This window comes from Centruroides vittatus, unplaced genomic scaffold (assembly GCF_030686945.1).
Source record: "Centruroides vittatus isolate TY-2023 unplaced genomic scaffold, ASM3068694v2 contig_745, whole genome shotgun sequence".
Lineage (NCBI taxonomy): Eukaryota > Metazoa > Arthropoda > Arachnida > Scorpiones > Buthidae > Centruroides > Centruroides vittatus.
In genome coordinates, this window is record NW_027122481.1 from 208,994 (window position 1) to 230,978 (window position 21,985).

The 21,985-nt window shown below is 30.5% G+C and overlaps 1 protein-coding gene across 1 annotated transcript in view; it reads left to right on the forward strand.

The window, feature by feature from the left end:
* The window catches only part of LOC136981135 (zinc finger protein 271-like), a 213,592-nt gene that overhangs the window by 185,460 nt on the left and 6,147 nt on the right, over positions 1-21,985 (forward strand). The window contains 2 exon segments of the mRNA XM_067277413.1: positions 9,503-9,587; positions 12,275-12,417. Of these exon segments, the coding sequence (XP_067133514.1) occupies positions 9,503-9,587; positions 12,275-12,417 (228 nt within the window).

The window sequence follows — 21,985 nt, forward strand, 5'->3', positions numbered from 1 at the left end:
ATTTGTCTGCTTTTTAAATTGTCTTTTAATTTTATCTACTAATTATAAGAGAGTTAACATTAAAGTATCAGGCTACCTAGTGAGGAGCAAATCTATTTAGAGACTAATAAGACTCAAAGTCCTGGGTCCTCAAGTGTCAAGGGCGCACAAAAATTGATTTATTATCATAAATTTTAATACGTTTTTTTTAATATTTCATAAATAAATATATTTCGACTCTGGTTTTTATGTTATTAAATTGGGGTTTAAAATTTATCTTAAACTGCATTTTAGCTGCAAATATCACCTGTGCTGGTGACGTGTTACCACCGCGATCTTTTCAGTCAACCTTGAAGTGCACCCCTTGTTTACTGCTAGAATGGGAACAATAATCATTAGTCGTCTTTGCTCTAAATTTCGAATGAACATTTATTAATTAACTATAATTAATTCTTTGATTGAATGCAGATTGTTGACATACGAGAATATCGTAAATCGAGAAAATGAAGATAAAACAAGAGGTAGAAACGAAATATTCGGACTTTACGATTGAACGAAACGAAGAAAAATTTGAAGTTGATTTTAAAAATTTCAAGAGAGAATTCAATATGGATGTGAAGTGTTATAAAAGAATTAAATCGGAACCCTTAGAGGTGAGTGAAAAATATTTTTTTTTTTTTTTTTTGGTAAGATCTCAGTGTTGCTTTGAGGACGAGAAACATAACTGAAATGATAAAATATATTGTGGAAAATAGGAAAAAAAAAATAATTTTAAAATAGTTTATTTGTATAAATAATGGCCCATCAACTTTAAACTGAGCTTCGTTGTTTTCGATTTCAAGTAAAAGTCATCTTGACTGTTTACTATGAAATTTGACGTTTTAGTCACGGTGATTACTGATTAGCTTAGCCTACGTTGGCTAAGCTAATCAGTAATCACAGTATTTTTTCTTACCATTTGGTATTCATAGTCATTTAATAAAAGTAAAAAAAGGATTTTACATGAAGAGCTATCATGGTATTTAGAATTACAAAGTAATCCTGATGACTCGCAAGCGTACTTCTTCCTCACACATTTTTTTAGGCAGTTGCATTTTTTGAAACATTGTCCTCTTGTCAAAGACAATTTTGCGATAACTTCTCGAAGACTCACTTCTTTATCTTTAACAACTTCCTCTATTTTTGTTTCGTTTGGTGTCACGACTTGGTGAATTTATAGACACTTGGCAAATTCATCTATTTAATCCATAATCTTTACAGAGACGCGTTTCGGGCTTTCGCCCCTCTTTAGTCTCTTATATATACATATGTTGTATCTGGTAGACATATGTCCGGCACCCTATCTGTAAGTGGCAAGACGTAGTGCCGGACATCTGTCCGGCACTACGTCTTGCCACTTACTTTCCCCTCCCTGATAATTTGACTGCTGCCCCCGCATGTATCACAGCGTGTAACTTCTCCCCCCAGAATGCCGCACACAGCCACGCTTACAGCTGTATAAATATACTTTTTAAGATATTCTATTTAATAGTTGTAACCAGCTTTTATGAATTTCTAAGCTTAGGCTTTTGTTAATATTATTTTTGTCTGTAGTAATTTCGTAGTTTTCTTTAAATTTTCTTTCGTACCAGTGGCATGCCGTGACATTTGATGACAGGGAAGCTGTGTTTCTGTAAAAGCCGACTTCCAGGGGCAATCAGTTAATTTCGCGTCAGTGATTGTGGGCGCGTTTTTTTATGCAGCGAAAGTGTAGCGAAATGACGTCACGAGCAGCGTTGGCCATTTAGAAACGGGTTTTAGAGGATTAGCTGTAAAGCGCTTCTCGAGCGCTGCATAAAAAAACGCGCCCTGTGTAGGGCAGGGATGGCGAACCTTTTTGAGTCGGCGTGCCATATTGTAAGTATACTTAGCTTTAAAGATGTTAATTCGTGCCAATGTCTTAAACTTCGAATAATGATATTTAAAGAAATTAAACGAATACGCTTTAATTCAATAAACGTAAAAAATCTGATTGAAAAAAAAGATGATCAGATGATAGAAATGGACACAGAAAGGATGATTGAAAAAGACAGAAATCATATGATAACATTACGTCAGTGTTCCGCAAACTTTTTGTGTTCAAGGTACACCTGCCAAATCAAGAAATTTTAGAGGTACACCAAAGGAAAAACCAATGTTTATTTAATATTTATTTATTATAAAAATCAGTACAGTGTTTAATGAAAAATGTGAGCCTGCTTAACTGAGCACAGGCGATCAAAATTTGGAACAATCGTTGATAAGGCTGCTCTCATCTCTTGGTCGATCGTCCTCAGACGTTCTCTTTTTCTTGATTTAATCGTAGTGAGAGTTGAAAACCCCAATTCGCATAAGTAGGTCGTGGCAAATCGTAAGGGAATTGCAATAGCACGCTTTGAAAGCAGTGGATACTCATTTATTATATGCAGCCAAAAATGTGCTAGCTCTGTTTCGGAAAATTTTAGTCTTAATGTCCGATCAGTTTTTAGCTCCATGTATTCTTCCTGCTTGCTCGTTTATCGGTAGGTGTCCAATGGAAATGCTATCTGAAAATGGATTTTGTACCCAGTCCATAAGTTGCAGGTCACACTTAGGAAAATAAGATTTCCTTTTTTTTCCTAATAGCTCCAAGTGTTTCACTATCAAAGCCTGCACCTTTTTTCTGAATCGGCAGCCATGACATTTGGGAACATTTCGTTACTACCATCGGTAGCGTGGCTGATCCATAACACCAACTTAGCGCGAAAGCTTTCAATCTTGTCCGATAACGTTAAAATATTAGAATTCCTGCCTTGCAGTTTTTTGTTGAGCTCATTTAAATTGGCGAATATATCCGCCAGATATGCAAGTTTTGCTACCCATTCTTCTCTTTTAAACAGAAAAGTAAAATCTGAACCCTAGGCCTCTAAAAACGTCTGGGTCTCATTTTTTAGCTCGTAAATTCGAGAAAGCACTTTTCGCGAGAAAGCCATCGTACTTCTGTATGAAACAGAAGTGACTGATGATCTGCTCCCATTTCCTGACACACTGCATTAAACAGACGAGAGTTCAGCGGTCGCGACTTGATGTAATTGACAATTTTGACGACTTCTTGTAGGACAGACAACAATTCATCAGGCAGAGACTTCGCCATCAGTGCTTCCCTGTGTAAAAAGCAATGTACATTTTTAATATTAGGGTTTTTTTTCAGAAGCCCTGGTTATAAATCCCCTAATTTTTCCTTGTCATAGCTGCTGTTCCGTCCGTGCAAATGCTTATGCAGTTGTGCCATTCCAAATTATACTCACTGAAGTACTGGTCTGTTACTTTGAATATTTCTTCTGCAGTGGTATAACCAGGTAGTGGCAGACAAAATAAAAAGTCCTCTTTTATTTCATATTCGTCAGTGTACCTCACATTTGATACGAGATGCGCGTGACCACTGATATCAGTAGCCTCGTCGACTTGTAGCGCAAAAACTCCACTAAGCCTTAATTTTTCAATTAACGTTGATTGAATGTCGCTAGAAATATCATTAATTCGACGTGAGATCGTATCTGCTGACGCAGGTATTTTTTCGATTTCCTTAGCGGCTTCTTGGCTAATCATAATCTTGACAACTTCTTTGCAGACAGGTAAAATTAAAGTTTCAGCGAGAGAATGAGGCTTCTTGGATTTAACAAGCATATTAGCGATCACGTAGCTTGCTTTCTGCGCTTTGTCTGATGTTTTGAAAGACGAACTCATAAGAGTTACCTGTTTCTTAGACTGGTCTTTCAAACGTTGAAAAAAGGCCTTGTTTTTTTTGAATGGGTGTTTAGTAGTTAAATGTCGTAAAAGTTTACTGGGCACCATCGAATTATTACCCAAAGTTTCTCCATTTTGGGATTGGGCATGATTCGTCTCCACAATGTATAAAGCCATAACGTACTGTACATAGCTCTCATATTTTTCGATTAACAAGCTTAGGTTTTTTCTTCGTTGACTCTGCTTCTTGGGAATCATCAGTTTTACTTGACGAACTTGCGGTAGGTTTAAGGAATTTATATACACATACATATATACACCATTATATACACATACATGTATTAGGGTCTATTTATTTGTAATAAAAAAGTCAATTACGTTTGCGACGACACATTCACAAACTAGCGGCTAGTTACTGGCGAAAAAGCGATTTGTTTCAGTTTACAAAAACGCGTGACAACGATCTCTAAGCGGGGCGCAGCGTTAAAATATCACATTGATACGCGCATGCGTGCGGCGCGCGGGTGGGCTGTCCCGCTCCTCGTGCAACGAAGCGCTTCGCACGCATAACTCTCAGCTATGTGTAGTGGCATTATCTTCACAAAACTTGACATTTTTCCGCGGCACATTAACTATTGACCACGGTACACCAGTGTGTCGCGGCACACACTTTGCGGAACACTGCATTACGTGCCAGATGACTTCTCTTACGTGCCACTTTGGGCACGCGTGCCATAGGTTCGCCATCCCTGGTCTAGAGCAACGGTGGGCAACCCCCGGCACGCGGGCCAGCTACGGCCCGCGAAAAGTTTCTATGCAGCCCGCGAGATCTTTAAGAGATCATTAAATTGGAAAAATAACTAATTTTTTCCAATTCTTCGTAATTTTCGAAAACGATAAGAGAAATAAATGTAGTAATTGACTTTTTATTTATTTATTTCATATTTGCAGACTAAAAAAATTACAAGTCACAAGAAGGCGTCAATTAACTACTACGGCCCGCGGAAATAACGTAAAATTTATTCTGGCCCTATGTTATAAAAAAGGTTGCCCACCCTAGACTCTAGGGTCCATTCGTATTCATTTGTTCGATAAGCCAGTAAAAACCGTAGACTTCTCTAAATGCAGTTTTAATTGATTATCTGACGTACTTAATAAATAAACAAGTTCAATAAAATTACCTTTGTTATTAGATTCAATACAGTCCTTATGCCCTCTAAATGCCAATTCTTGCTTTGATAAAAAGCATGTAATATGTATTAATTTAGATACAATATATCTATTAGTTGTAACTATCTTCTTATAATTTTCAATATTAATTTTATATTGTTTACTAATGTTAAATTCTATTCTATTTTGATTTCCAAATTTCTTCAATTTTACGAAAGAATTGATGTGACATTTACGATTTTCGTGTCTTTTTCTAGCTTTACTCAAATTATTTAAATCGTCAAAGCCACACACTAGTTTTATTTGAAAATAATAGGCAAGGCCAACAAAACAATTTTTGCATTTTTGTGTATCCACAAAGCCATTTTATGTCTTTATAAATTTTATCGTGAAAATGTCCAACAAATTTTTTTGCCGACGTATTTATATTTAATTTAGGCATTGGTCTTTTTCTTTTAATAATGTTTTCTTTTTCATTATATGGTCTTGAGCCAAAACTTTTTTAAAGTAAATTTTCAATATCATAATTACAGTTTAAATCGCTAGCCATGATATAATGGCTAAAATTAAAAATAAAATTATTAAAACTTACTTGGTAAAATAAAATTTGTGATGGGTATACAATTATACATACCTGGTACAAAATATTCAATTGTATGAATATTCTTTTAAAGAAAATTATAATTAAATGTAGATTTACGAAGAATCGTATATAAAATAACATAAAATATTATTTACTTTTTAAATATTAAAACAATCCTCTTAGTTAAAATTGTTCTCTACTAGTGGCTCATGGATGGAATCAGAGACGATTTTGGTAGGTGTGCAGTGCGTGCATGAATGACAAATCCTGAGAGTGCCGATACCGGTTAATGCCAAATGCCACTTTTGTCACATCACTAGCATATCTCAAAGGACGTCACACGGCTGTTGTAAATTTTAAACGTTTCTCACCATAGATGTAAAAATCTACATATGTTAAACTTAATAGCCATTTGTTTTCTAACTAATTCGTTTTAGTACCAGGTGTACACAGAAATCAGTTCTCCACTGTACTGAGCTAGTAATTGCTTCGGTTAAGCTTTTGTTTAAGTCAGCAGGGTTTTATTTATGTCACCATTTCCTAATCTCTACTTCTTAGTAGAAATAAGTCAGAACCAGTTACTTTGTACTTGAATATCTGCAGTCTTGGGAAAATAATGTAAAGACAAATTTTTATGACAACAAATATATAAATCGTAAATTTCAGGAAAATAAATTCTAGAGCTTTTTTCTACCTTGTATGTCTCCTTCATTAAATTTGGTTGTAAATCATACTGTCAAAGTAACAGTTAATTTTTTAACATTATACAAGAATTGTGCACGTTTTTTCTGCATCCCCTTACCGATGGGACATACTATAATCGTAATATCACCGATTTAACATTGAAATCCGTAAGTAATATAAGATGGGAGAGCAAAATAAACGCAGAATAAATATATCCATAATTTTAATGGATTGTTTAAAACTCCTGTCAACTATACAGAACTATCATAAAAACATGCCAGTAAACTCCTATCGGTTAGGTTAAGTTATAATTCTAGTCCAAGGGTGGGCAACCTTTTTTATAACATGGGCCAGAATAAATTTTACGTTTTTTTCCGCGGGCCGTAGTAGTTAATTGACGCCTTCTTGTGACCTGTAATTTTTTAGTCTGCAAATATGAAATAAATAAAAAAAAGAAGTTAATTATTACACTTATCGTTTTTTTTCACATGTACTATAGAAATTTGTAATAAGATACATGATGCAGTTATAATAAAATATGAATTTTAATTAATTTAAAGTACGTTAAAATATGAAAATTTATATTTTAGAAAATACAAGGGAAGGTCGTTGGAAGGGGGAAGCAGCGCTTTTATCGCTTCCAATGACGGCACGCCAGTGTTTCGTACCAATATTTTTCTTTGTGTACTATATTAACATCAATTTTATCTATGCTGCAGTTAAAAGCTGTGCAATGTTCGTTAAAAAAAAAGAGTTTATTCTATTGTGAGATCAGCCGCGGGCAGGAAGTCTGGAAAGTAGTTGCTACCACATAATCGGCAGGTCAATCGCGTGACGACTCTCGTTTGTCATATGAGATGGCTTATTATAGACATGGGCAAATGCGGCTCTTGCTGAAAGTGTTAATTTCTGCTTTTTATTATTATTTTTACAATTTTATTTCAACAATTTTGTGAAAATATGTAATTATATATATGTAATATTTAGTAATTTATTTCCAGGTTGGTGCAATAAATTAAATTGACATTTCAAATCTATTTTTTTAAAACAAGTTCTCGACCTGGATGGGGGACACCCTATCCTTCCCTGCATTACTATACTATCCTCCACGACAGTACAGAACTGCGGCTCCCATGTATTTTGCATAACCTACATTTCGGCTTTCACTGAACTCATGCTTGCCCACCTCTGGCTTATTATAAACAATTTCGAGTGGCGGTGGGACTTATATTAATTCGTGAAAGATAGGTGATTTCGCGATCATCAGTCTCCGTTATCTTCTAACGTCAGGATCTCCAGACATCAGGTGATCAGATTTAGGACGCGGATCACCACGCGTTTTAAATCAATGTTGATAAGCAGGGCTAACGGTATAACAAATGAGAGTGTTTCGATAACATAACCAAAATGAAACCAATCTGATTATAAACAAATAACAATATTTAATTAAACTAAACTAAATCTGAATACAATAACATACAAATGAAAATATAATAAACGAAGTTACAATAATACATTCGAGTCTTAACTCGTAAGCGAATTTAACTATCGACTTAAATCTATTATTAACCTATTCGCGCTAAATTTAACACTATGCGCAAAGAGAGAGTTTACAAACGTATGTCAATTTCTTCTACCTTAAGAATACTTTTCTTCATTTCATTATTCGGAGGATCTTGCCTGTAGTATGGCACTTAAACCAAATAAATTCCAACTTGTATGAATTGTAACTAAAGCGAGAAATTCTTCGTATGGAAGGGTTATCTTGCTTGTAGAATTCTTCCTTGCATGAGACTACTTTAGCTTTAGTGTGGCGGTTCGATGCACTGCGCAATGACCATGTGGCGATTCCGGACTTCGTAGAACTGCGCAATTAGGCGGGAAAATCATCTCTTTTTATAGACAGGCACAAGGGCGTCGCCAGGGGGAGGGGCAGAGGGGCAGTTGCCCTTCCCTAGAAATTCGAAAAACTTATTTAAATGCTAAGTTTTAATTAAAATAATCTTCTTAGGCTTCTTGTAAGTTAAAGAAAATGTTTTATTTGAGATATTTCTTTTCCGGTACATAGTAAATGATTAAAACTTTATGAATCGTTTCTATTTTACTTACATACAATTCATATCCTCTATCAATTTACATCATCTTGCCCCCCTTACCCATTGACTGGCGTCGTCTTTGGACAGGCGGTCGGCCTGCTGTCTCCTAATGATTCATCTCGACTTCGTCGTTAAAATGAAATCAACTTCCGTTGATTAAATAAAAACTTTTGTTTTTACAATTTAGAAGAATGGAGATTTTCTCCAATATCTCTATTCAAATAAACATAATTGATGCTATATAACATTCTGCGATGATCGTTGATTAAATGTGCATCCTCCTTATTTTCTTACATGAGGCATTTTTACTCGAACCGATGAAAACGGAAGTTCTGACATCGATTAGGAAGTTTTCCAACGGAAACTTTTTTTGAATCATCGGCAAATATTATAAAATATTATTCGAAAATTTAACATATTAAAATATTATATTCGAACCCATAATTTATAAAAAAGTGAAAGGGGCCGATTTTCACACTATTATATTTTAAATCCGCGATGTGTTCTTTTAATCTTGTTTCCAATCTTATTTTTGTTTCTCCAATGTGTGCTTTTGGTGGTTCTTTAAAGAAGAAGAAGATGTTTTTTTCTTCTTCTTTAGTGAGCTTGTTCTGTTCACGATTATTTTATAATCCAATATGTTTTCTTTTATGTACTGTGAAATGTTTGAATTGTAGCTTATCACCTACCTGGTCTCATGGTTTAGTATATGGCTCGAATTCAATTCTCTTTGCTTCTGAACACATCGCGGATTTAAAGTATAGTAGAATAAACTCTGTTATTTACGAACATTGAACAACTCGTAACTGCAGCATAGATAAAACTGATGTTAAAATAGTACACAAAGAAAAAAAAATTGGTACAAAAGAAAATTTAAAGAAAGCTACGAAATTACAACAGACAAAAATATTATTATTTGTCAAATTGCATCTTAATAAACTATTTTGTAAATATTCATAGAGAATCAGATTCACTTAATTCGGCAAGAGACTCCGATAAACTGTATACATATATATGCTGCAAACCAGAAGTCACGTTTTTTCCATTTAAAATTTTACTTTGAAAGGTGTTAAATAGATTACAGGCACCACAATTAAAAGAAAAGTAGATAGTTGACCACATTTAAAACAAAAAAAGTATTATTTATTAAACGTATTTTTATGCCCCAGTTTAAATAATTTTTTCACTTGTCTTTCTATAAAGATCAATCTGTCAAATAATATAACGTAATCTTTTTTTATTTCAGATAAATATTAAAAGAGAACCAATTTCCACAAACAACACAAACGGATCCACTATTTGGAGTCATTCTGGTTATAAAATAGAAAGAGGTAAGACGCTTAATACTTTTAATGCTATGAAAGTATCTTTCCAGTGATAAGAATAATACGTAATACATAAATTTATATTCATATCAATCGAATTGATAACATTTGAAAAACTTTGCGAATATGTCGTATATAATGAATAAGGATTTAAATAGAATTTAATATTATCAATTACATTTAATTTAGTTAACATATTTAAAACTGTCAATTCAATGGACCAGAATCTTACAACAGAGAAAATACCAATTTATATGTTTTAGATTTCAATGAAACGAGCAATTATATATTATGGCATCGTCACAATGCTGGATTGCAATATATAATCATATTTTTAGTGTATTTAATTTAAAATATGTGTTCGTTACCTGAAATTAATAGTGGCTTGCCTCTGTACATTATACTGTTCCTTTAACAATGGAGTTGTGCCGGTTATTTATTAACTGTTTTTGGGAGAAAAGATTTTAATTGAAATAACATGACTTACGACGTTCATCAAAACTTCGTACACAGTTAGTCGGTGTCTCTTGCCTCTGTTCTTTCCATATTATCTAATTTCGGCTTTAATGTTCGTCCGTTCTCGATATTAAAGAAAGAGTGCCACAAGACAGAGGATAGTGAGAATTTATAGGTCTACAATTTTTTCAAATTACAGCCCAATTATATGATTAAATTCAATTTGTTTAAATAAATAGCGAAAAAGTCTGCTGCTATTTATTTTATTGTTTGTATCGATATACGTCTGTGAAAACAGTGGGTTCTCTATTAATGAGTGCTCAGACTGGGATGTCTTGCTACTTCTCATAGACCCTAAGTTTTTAAAGTACTAATTTTATGTATCTATAAATAAAACTCATCTCTACTTTCAAAATTCAGTTTTTTGCCATTTTATAATAATTAATAATATAAACCAATTGTAACATTTTTGCTGATAAAGTTACGTAACTTGTTGTTGGATTTTGTTTCTTTTTAAATCAAACTCAAAATAATTATGTGCAATGTCATAGCATTACACATATTTTCTTGCTTATGAGAGCCGGTACCACAGTGAAAGTAAATTATTCATTATTAACAAACTCGATACATAATGATATCACTCATAAGCTCATAAACTTATACATTACATGAGTTGAAACAAGTATTCATTGCATATACATTTATGTATTATATATGAAGCGAAGTGTGAGGGAGTGACACGCGGATACGTAACGCACTGTACAGTATAACGTACAAACGGTAAGACCCCGCGTTAAAACGCGGGGATGCGTTTATAGACAACAAAGCGCTAAGCGAAACAGTGTTGAACAAGGTCATTTTAACATAGAGTAAACATACGGATAGCGGAACACGCGACCAAAAATAAACAAATTTTACTTTAATTTTAAGTTTTTTTATATTAATTTGATTAATAATATATGTTAAATAACACATGGACCTGATCAACGGACCGGGACCTGATCAAAACCATCATCAGCAGGAAATGCAACTATCTAGGCCACATCGCTAGGAACCACCAAAAATACCATCTACTGCCATTTATCCTGGAGGGCAAGATTGAAGGCAAGAAATGTCCAGGCAGACCGAAAACGGCCTGGCTAGATAACATCAGCACCTGGCTTCACATGACTACAGCACAAATTTTACACAGTGCTAGACAGAGAACAATATCAAAACGAAATCGCAAACGCCATTCGGCAGCATTAAAGAAGAAGAAATAATACATAATCATATGCACACAGAAATGTAAATTTCATTTTTTTTTTTTTCGATGAAGGTCCTGACTTTTCTGAAATTCTTGTTCTTTTCCAATAAAGTCGTTAAGTTTCATTTGTCGCTTTTTTCTTTCCTTAAGCAAATGTCGGAAGCAGAAGATCGCATTCAAAATGCCTTGTTTTCCTTTTGCATTCCTTTCAAAATTTCGATCATTTGCCTCAATTTGATCAACGATTTCGGTTATGGTTACCAAACATTTACTAATGAAATCTGTAGAGAAATTTTTTGGGTTCTTTGTCTTCGGAATTTCTTTTTTTTTTTTTTTTTTTTTACTGTTCCACATGAATCCCTGTTCTGCCAGTTCTTGAAGGTCGTCGCTGGTAAGGCTGTCATCAGAAACTTGCTGTAACTCCTCAATATCCTGCTCGGCTACTTCTCCTAGTCCCGCTGTATCGATTAGGTTGAGTTTGGTCAACCGAACGATACAGCGATAGGCTCCAATTGTTGACAATTCTTGGATACCTTCATCCATAACTTGTTGCACACTTTGTTCGTACATTTATCTGTTAATTCTTGCCAAGTGAAATCCATATTTCCTATGGCATCCATGATGTTATATTTTTTACAAAATAGCACCAAAGAAACATAGATTTAAAGAAAGTACACCTTTTTGCCATCTTTTGCCGATTCGTTTGTGTTTGAAAATTATCGTATTATATACGAATCAATGAAATGCCGCGATAATTTAAATCAGCGTATATTTGAGCTTATTTTTCTTTTTGTCTTTGAAAAGACCGCGTTATATCGAATCAGCGTTAAGTAAGGCTAGTTTTCGGCTTGTAATCACAAATAAATGACTTAGAGAAACATGTAATTAACATATCGTTATCTTAATTAATGCAAATATGCTCAGTTTTATTTTATATTTCAAGATTTTCTTAGACTCCATTAACACGAAAACTTTGTAAATTCCACTACAGAAATCAAGAAAGAAGAAGTAAAAGATAATTATGATGTAAAACATGGTATAAAATCGGAATGTAAAGTTGTTTTGAAAAAATTGAAGATCGAAGTAAAGACTGAAGATTATAAAGTTGTTCTACTTCCAGATGATAATGAACACGTATTGGTAAGTAATACAAATTTCAAAATATTTTACAGTGAAATTTCAACATTAACTTAGGTTTCTGAATGGTTGAAAACGTAGCTCATTATCACTAATATAATATTATGCATTGAATTTAGGTGTATTCTGTATTAAATAAAAAATGTGTATTATGTAAGAAAAAATCTAACAACGAGTTGCGTAAGTTTCCTGGCTGTTAAGAGAGTTTATTTAAAAAATAACATTTATATTATTAATCATAATAAAAAAATAAAATTGTCTGTGGCGCCAAACTTATAAAAACTCTCTATAATTTTAATTATTATAAAATGCTTAATTTAATTGATAGAAATGCATTTCACAAACAATTGTAGATGCTAACAACAAATAAAATTTTCATGGTCTGATTCCACTCGAGATTTTACACGTGACCATCTTCTATCTCTTCACCCCTTAATGTTTTATTACCAAAATTTATTAGCATTAATTCCCCTTATACACAATGTACAGTACTAACTTTCGTTTCTTAATTTTCAATATAATACGTTTATAATATAATATAATGTACAGCAGTAGTAGTCAAATGAGTAGCACTAATCATAAAATTTTCGAGTAAATAATTTTTGTTAGTCGATATTAATTTATTTTAACTTAAATAATTTTTTGACTTTCCATCCAATATAATGTATGACACATTCTAATCACAAAATAATTTTGTCGGTCGATATTAATTTAAGTGTTAGAATTTATTTCACTTTATCAAATAAATAATTTTTCAGATTTAACTTTTATAAATAATTGATAAGTAAATAATTTCTAGACTTACTTTGTTAAGTAAATAATTTTTCAGATGGTGGTTTATAAATAATTTTTGCACGAATCACACATGTAAGTTGGTCGATATTTAGACTTATTTTGTCAAGTAAATAATTTTTCAGATAGCGGTTTATAATATGTAAGTGTGTAAGAATTTATTTTAAATCATTTTTATACTAAGTAAATTATTTCACAAATTGTCAAGTAAATTATATTTATTTTTGGCAAGTTAAGTTTTATTATCATGAAATAATTTGAAAGATTTTTATTTTGCATTACAGAGAAATTGGATACAATAAAACATTTAATTTTTTTCTCTCAGTTTGTCTAAATTAAGACATATTTCTGACATTAGATACAGGAATAAATTTTTGCGATTGCTAACGATGTATTCTCTAGTTAAATTTTGATATTTTATAATGTGGTACCAATAAAGTTTAGTTGAGAACATATTAATAAACTCCTGGTCGAGTTTTTGATAGCGAGAAACAAAATTCCAGTTTAAGTGTTCTTTTATTTTACGTAAAGTTGGTGTTTGTAATTGTTGGTGTTTTAATAGTTTTTTAATATCAAATTTGTGTATGAAGAAGATAATAAAATTATCCGGGAGAGTTTGAAATTCGGCGACTTTATTCCAATCAAGATGGTTCGAAAAATTTATAAGGAAAAGGTTATCTAATTGTTGATATTGACAAATTAAATTACATTTCGCGTAATCAAGATGGGTTAAAATAAATGTGGTTGAAAATTTATAATTTTTCCATATGTGTATCCAATTTAGCTTTTTGCATAATCTGAAATAAATTGGAGAGATAAATCGCGTCGTCGACTAATTGCGTCCCACTGAAGCTGGTCTTGAAATTATGTTATTGTGTATTCGTCTGTAGAAGATGAGAAAGTTTTCCAGTCGAATGGAGGTGGTTCTTTATCTACAAATAAATATTATGTACTGTTTTATTTGAATATATATTTGAGTTCATTAAAATATTATTTGAGTACATATAGTAATTGTAAAACAAATAATTGCGAACATTATCGTTACAAAATAATATTTAGAGTAGCTACGTTTTGCGACCCATCAGTAAGTTTTAGTTTCGTTTTCTAAATAAATATATTTTTGCGACCCATCTGTAAGTTTTAGTTACACATTATTAAACTCATATTTAAAAAACTTTTATTTATCTACAAAACTTACTTATAAAACATTTAGTTTTTAAATGAATATTATTTTAAAGATATTAGTTAAATATTAAACTTTGGGTTATTGTTAAAATATTTGCACATAATTATTAACACTGAAATTATTTTGAAAGATTTTTATTTTTACTTTGCATTACGAGTTAATAATTGTATCTTTCTTTCAGTTTTTCTAAACTGAGACATATTTCTGACATTAGATACAGGAATAAATTTTTGCGATTGCTAACAATGTATTCCTTGGATAAATTTTGATATTTTATAATGTGACACCGAGAAAGTCTAGTTTGGAACGTATGAATGAAGTCTTGATCGAGTTTTTGATAACGAGAAACAAAAATCCAGTTTAAGTGATCTTTTATTTTACGTAAAGTTGATGTTTTTAATTGTTGGTGTTTTAATAGTTTTTTTATATCAAATTTATGTATGAAGAGGACAATAAAATCATCCGAGAGAGTTTGAAATTCGGCGACTTTATTCCAATCAAGATGGTCTGCATAATTTGTAAAGAAAAAATCATTTAATTGCTGATATTGGCAAATTAAATCTCATTTTGCGTAATCAAGATGGGTTGAAATAAATGTGGTTGAAAATTTGTAATTTTTTCATATGTGTTCCCAATTTAATTTATTCGCGTAATCAGAAATAAATCGGAGAGATAAATCGCTTCGTTGACTAATTGCGTCCTAGTGAACGAAGTTGTGAAATTGTCTTATTGTATCTTCATTTACAGACGACGATGAGAAAACTTTCCAGTCAATTGGAGGTGGTTCTTTGTCTACAAAGAAATAAACATTTTTAATATTATTTGCTGCTTTATTTGAGTACAAAAATGAAATGAGTACAAAAATAATTGAGTATATTACAATCACCGATACATGAGTACAATAATAATTGAGTATATTACAATTACCAATATATGAGTACAAAATAATTGATACAATCACCTAAACCATTACAATTTTCTTTACTTTTTGTCTCCAGAATCGGATAAGGTTTCCGAATTATCATCATTATTTTTTTCATGTTTGTCTTCAGAAATGAGAATTTCGTCACAGTTGTCAAATCTTCTTTCTGAGAATAACTATATTCGCCCCTGTCACTTAATGATTCCTTTTCTAAAAAAGTAGGATGCATTATTTTCTCGAATATTATTTGGGCTATTGGCGATCCAGGTTCAAAAATAACAGTCTCAGGTCCAAAGTTATACATTATTACACAGATGTTTCCGCGATAATCGGAGTCAATAATTCTCGCATTTATTAATATATTATTTAACGGTAATAATGATTTTGGAGCAATCCTAGCATAGCAGTTACTGTTTGGTATTTCAATAGCAAGATCTACGAATACTATTTTAAGTTCATTGGGTTTAAGATCAAAAAAGTTAACACAAAAAATATCATAACTAGCCGCCCCTGCAGAACTTTTTTTCAGGATTTTTACAGTTTCGAATAATTTTTTAAAATATACAATTTCTAAAAATAAAATATTTAATTATTACATTTCATACAATCACAATTTATAAAATATTTGTTAAATGTTGGTAATGTTATTTTATCATTAATTACAAAAAATTTACACTTATATGTTTTATTATTTGGTAATTTTAGAGATGCTGCTTTAATACATGCTTGTTTTAAACAAGGGTAAGTTTTACTACATATACTGTGTATTACATAAGTATATTTTCTTTTGTATACTATTAAAAAGTTATATTGCGGAGATGATGATGATAGATCTGTAAATTAAAAGCAGAAACTGTAGTGACCAAATGATAGCACGTCTACTCCATTATTTAAAATAAATTTTTATCGTAAAAGGGAGAAAGTGAAATTTTATTTTGTAGATATGTTGTTACTACATGATTTTTGCTTTTAATACCATACTGTTGGTGTCTTAATAATTCTGTATTAAACAAAATTTCTTTATATTTATCGTGATTAAATGTTTTTATAACAGATTTTTTAATATTTTTAGCAGTTTTTTTATTTTGTTTATCGAAAATATAAGAATACATTTTTGGTTTTAGGGAGCAAAATTCAATTATTGGTTTCGATTGAGTTTTATCTTTAAAATAACCCAGTTTGTTTTTGTTCGTTTCGTTATATAATTTGTGAGTTTTAGGATAATTACTAAAGTCAAAAATATCAGGAAATGATTTAAAATCTTCGTATACGTCGTTTGTAAATATTTGAAGCGTGAGAGAATCTGTGTCCGTGTATAATAATCGTACGTTTTCACCATATCTATTTTTAAATATTTTATAAAATGTTTGGTAAATATGCAATTTACTTAATTCTAATACACAAAAACCTATATAAATTGGTTTATCTAAAATTAAATTTGGTTTTTTCATTTTAAAAATTGCAAGATTGTCATTTATAATTTGAAACTTTTCTACGGACGGTTTAGACAGATATCTACGATATTGATCTAATGTTGTAGCCGCTTTTAAATTAATACGCTTTTTTACATTTTTGCAAGTTTTTCTGAAAAAACTATTATTCATTAATTTAAAAAATGATTTGTCAAAACCATTAGTTGATTCTTGTCTTTTTTTATTATTAAAATGAATATATTTTCTAAGCCACAGACTTTGACAAAATACCAATACTCTATGAATTTTAGTTATTATCAAACCCTCTTCTAGATAAAATTTTAAATTTCTATCATGAACTACATAGTTTGTTTTATCGAAAAGAGTAGGAGTAAATTTTTTATTAGTATTGACATACTTTAAATTTAATTTATTTAATACTGTTTTTTGATAATTAGATAATAAATCGTACGGGATGGTAATGTGCTCAGCAGCAAGCGGTAAGTCGTTATGTCTATCATGAAGAGTTTCGGGATATTTTAAATCGACTTCTAAGATATATCCTATGCTACTTTTATCGGATATATTAGCTATGTCTAAAGCGTCTATTTCGTCTCTGTGTAGCCATCTAAAATTATTTACAGGTAAGTATGCGCTCATTACAAACCCGTAAAGATTATTTGCATGTATCGACAGAATATAATTATGGGGTTGATTTTTATCATATGTTTGCGGTATTAATGGATTATTAGCTCGCGCAAACCTTTTCCCTGCTAAACTTATACCTCCGCGCATGGCTTGTTCAATGAATAAGTGCTTATCCACATCGTCGAATAATTCTAATTGAATTTTTGTCATTTTTAAACTGCAATTCCATGTTAAATCAGGTGCAGATATAAAATATACGAAATCTAAATTATAATACATTAAACTTAATTTTCTGAAATTCTGGAATATATCTGCTAATAATATGGTATCGACATATTGGTATAATTTTAAATAGTCTTTAAAAGTTTTACAGTTAAATTTTTCCCAAACTAATTGGGCATGATTGTAATCTTCATCAGTAATATTTTCTTGCGATAACTCGTTATAAAAACATTTTTTAGGAGGTAACTGTTTTTCGTCTAATATTTGCTTATTTTTAAAATAAGAATATGGAAAAATTCCCTTTCTTAATAATAATTTTCTATATGTACAACGACGAAAAAAACGATTAAAAATTAGAAAATTATAATTTGCATTTTTTAAGTTCTCCGTTAAAACAGAGAGACTAGAATTTAAAAACTGAAAACTGTCAATGAATTTATAATAATCTAATGAAAATGTTGTAAATTTTTCGGAATTTATGGGGATAATTTTAATTTTCGAAAATAATTTGAAAGGAATATTTTTTAAAATTAAATGCGAATCATAACCTGAAAAATTATAAAGTATAATTGGGATAAATGTTTTTAATTGATAATTCAAATTGCAACCATTATGGGCGTATCCGCGGATATCGCCTGTCTGGTGATCGTGATCTAATACACGCAAATCATTATCATTAAATTTTTCCTTACAAATATGGCATATATGTTTCGAAATATTAGAAATAGTATTTAAATTAATTTCAGCATTGCGATTTATTTTATCTAATAAATTACTTAGTTGGTTTTGGATATCAATTAGAAAATTATTAACAGCATTATCACCCAAATAAAAATTGTTATATATTATCCTATCTTCATTTTCAATAATTTTAATAGAATAACATATAGGTTTATGAATTTCAATATTTTTAGTAAAACTTACACTTGGATCTATTTCATCGGAAGAAACCTCTTCCAAAATTGATTCAAAGTCAACATAACATACTATTGGAAATAATAATGATTGTTCAGGACAATCGAATTTTACTATCGCATTCTCACGTTTTGGGGTTGATACTTTTTGATATTTATGATTAGAACAAAATTTAATGTTGTCATTTAAAGTACTCTCCCTTTCGAATCCATTTAGACATTTTTTACAGTATTTTCTAGGTAAAAATTTATCAGACATTAATCTATTAAAGTTCCTAATCAAGAAATAGTGTGATTTATATAACAGTAAATTTATCTTTTTTTCAAATCGAAATTTACTTATATAGATAGGATAAATTAATTTTTTTTTGTACCCATATACATTAATAGTCAGGCAATTATTTTTTTCAAATATAGGAATATTTTTCACAATTACAGGAAATTTTAAACGATTTGTATTTAAATATTTTAAATATTTTCTATATAAATATATAGAATTTCTGTTACTAGCGGTTGCAGGATACAAATGTGCAATTATACAATATAAAAAACATTGATTGTCCGAACATTTTATATTTAATACACATCGTTTAGAAATTAGATGTTTGGGAAGAATAATGTCCCCGCAGCCACCACTTTCATTTTTATATATTCCAATATTAATATTTATGAATATAATTTCTTTTAGTATCCATCCTGATCTATACTTAATAAATTTGTCGATATAATTTAGAATTGTATCGAAAGCATTAGTTAATTTATCATTAATCATATACGAGGACAAAATATGCTCAACACGGCTGGAAAAATATACATCTTGATATTCCACAATATCATCATCTTTATATTTTAAAAATTTAGTTTTTAAATTTATCAAAAATTTTTTTTTACACACAAAATTATCGTTAGCTAAAATATTATAAACAGTTTGCATTATTTTATCAAAAAAGACTGCAGGATCAATATTTTCTGAGATTAGTGATCTGTAAGTTTTCAAGTATCCTTTGAAAGCTCGCTTCCTAATAATAAAATTATACATATTGCACCGTAGACCTTTTTAAAACATTAAGCATTTTCCTGTAAATGTTCATTCATTGCATCGAAGGCATTCTTATGAAATTTAAAGTCATTCACATTTATATTATATTTAGTAGGGGTGTAATTTCCATTTATTTTTGTTAACGAAACGTACCAATTCGATTTGAATGGAACTACCTCCATAATTTCGTTATTGCATACTTTGATTTTAAATGGACGGATTTTCCAATTTTTATCTATAGAGAAGTCTAAGTCAAACATTTGCTTTTTCGTTCATCTTCAACATTTTTAGATTTGGACGTTCTTTTTTTTAGTAGAATTCTGTTTTATATTAAAATCAAAATCATCTAAATAAATATATTTACTTTTTTGAGGATATTTCTAATTACAATTAATTTTTAAAAAGTAAAATAATACTTACTGCCGTCGGAACTCATGATTGCTTCGTAGAAGTGAACTTGTAGTTGGTTCGTAGGAGATGAGCTGCGTCTCTCGGTCAATTCGCGTCTTTATATAGTGCATTTCAAGGTCTGACATGTCAAAATTGGCCTAATTTAACTTGAAAAATTATTATTTTCAGCGGCCAATTTCGAGAAATTGACACACGCATAATATCTTACCTGCATGCAACCTTGTAGATCAAACGTGCCGACAATTTAATAAGAAATCAGTGATAAATATCTAACATGCTAGCTTGAAAAATAATTATTTTCAAGCAGTCAATTTCGCATAATAAACATGCGACTTTGCAAAATAAATATGCTGACAATTAATAAAAAGCAGTTTTATTGATGTGTTTTACACAATTGAATTAGTCGTGAGAAACATAAATAGACCTTGTTTACGGAAGCGGTTTCATTGATGTACCTTCGGGCGTTAAAATTTGATCTAGATGCGTAGGAAATCTAGTATCGTAACCTTGAGTTACTCAGTATATAAACTCTTCCTTCATCGTGGAGATTTTATCACTTTCTTAAAAATGAGTTGTAAGTATATTTTTCCTAGTATCTTTATTTAATAATATTTTTAGATTTGAACGCTACTTCAAGTAACAAACATAGAAAACTGAGAGAAAGATACAATTATTAACTCTAATGCAAAATAAAAATCTTTCAAAATAATTTCAGTGTTAAATTATTTCAGCTTGATAAATATAATTTACTTAACAATTTGTGAAATAATATACAAATAATTTAAATCGCCCGACTTATAAATGTATTTACTTGACAAAAATAATCTGAAAAATTAATATCAACTAACTTATAAATATACTTAACAAAATAATCTAAAAAATTATTTACTCGTCATAAATATAATTTACTTAATTGAGGAAAAATTTAAAATATTATCAACTGACTTACATGTTATCCGTGCAAAAATTATTTATAAATCGCGATCTGAGAAATTATTTACTTAAATTAATAATTGTGATATTCATACATGTTATTCGTGTGAAAAATTATTTATAAATCGCGATCTGAAAAATTACTTACTTAACCCTCCGTGAATCCCACGGGTCTCACAGTCTTGGCGCGAACTTTAGTTAAAATTTTTTAATAATGAATATTTTTTTAAAAATCTGAAAAAATTAATTTTCTTCTAACTTTCTAACCCGATTACCATGCTGTTAATTTTTTTTGAATAGCAACGCTCATTTTTGAGAAAGAAAATACTTTGGGTCTGTCAGACCCATGCGACTCATGATGGGGGTAAAAAAAGACCGTTTAATTTGTCGCTGTTGCCGATAGCGAGTGTCACAATAACTTTATCGCGTTTAAGTTGTCGCGCGGTGTTTATTATATCCTATCATATCGTTATTTATTTGTATATTTATATTTTTGTTTTTTTTGGTTATAATATTGTTTTTAAAAGTAATGTCTAATTAATTTTTAATTATTTTAATTATTTTTTATTCTTATCATATAATTTTTATTTATCACTTTTATAATTAATTTATGATTATTCCTCGTTTATTAGGCGATGCAAGTTGGCTTTTTTTTACTTTTACTAAGTAATCAGAAACTTGTGAAAACAGTCTAGCTATAAAATTCCGGGAAATATCCTGACCCCTCGGAAATGATCTTGGTAATCGAATTTACACAATCGCTATAAATTCTTTTGTTTTAATCGCGTTATGAGCTATAAATTGCTAATTAAATGTTCGACAGTGTTCAGATGAGTAAACATTAAGAAATTAGATATATGGAAAATAATTACAACTACGTGACAATCATATCGCATAGCTATAATTATTCTATAATCTAATAATTCAGATTAATCTGATAAAAATATTTTTAATTATAATCTGCTTTTATTATTTATTCATTTTTCATTGCGGCACAACAAAACAAACTTAAAAAGTTAGCCCGGTCTACATAACAAGTAATTATGAATGAAATCGCTGCGTTTGATCGCGTAGCGACTGTTTTGT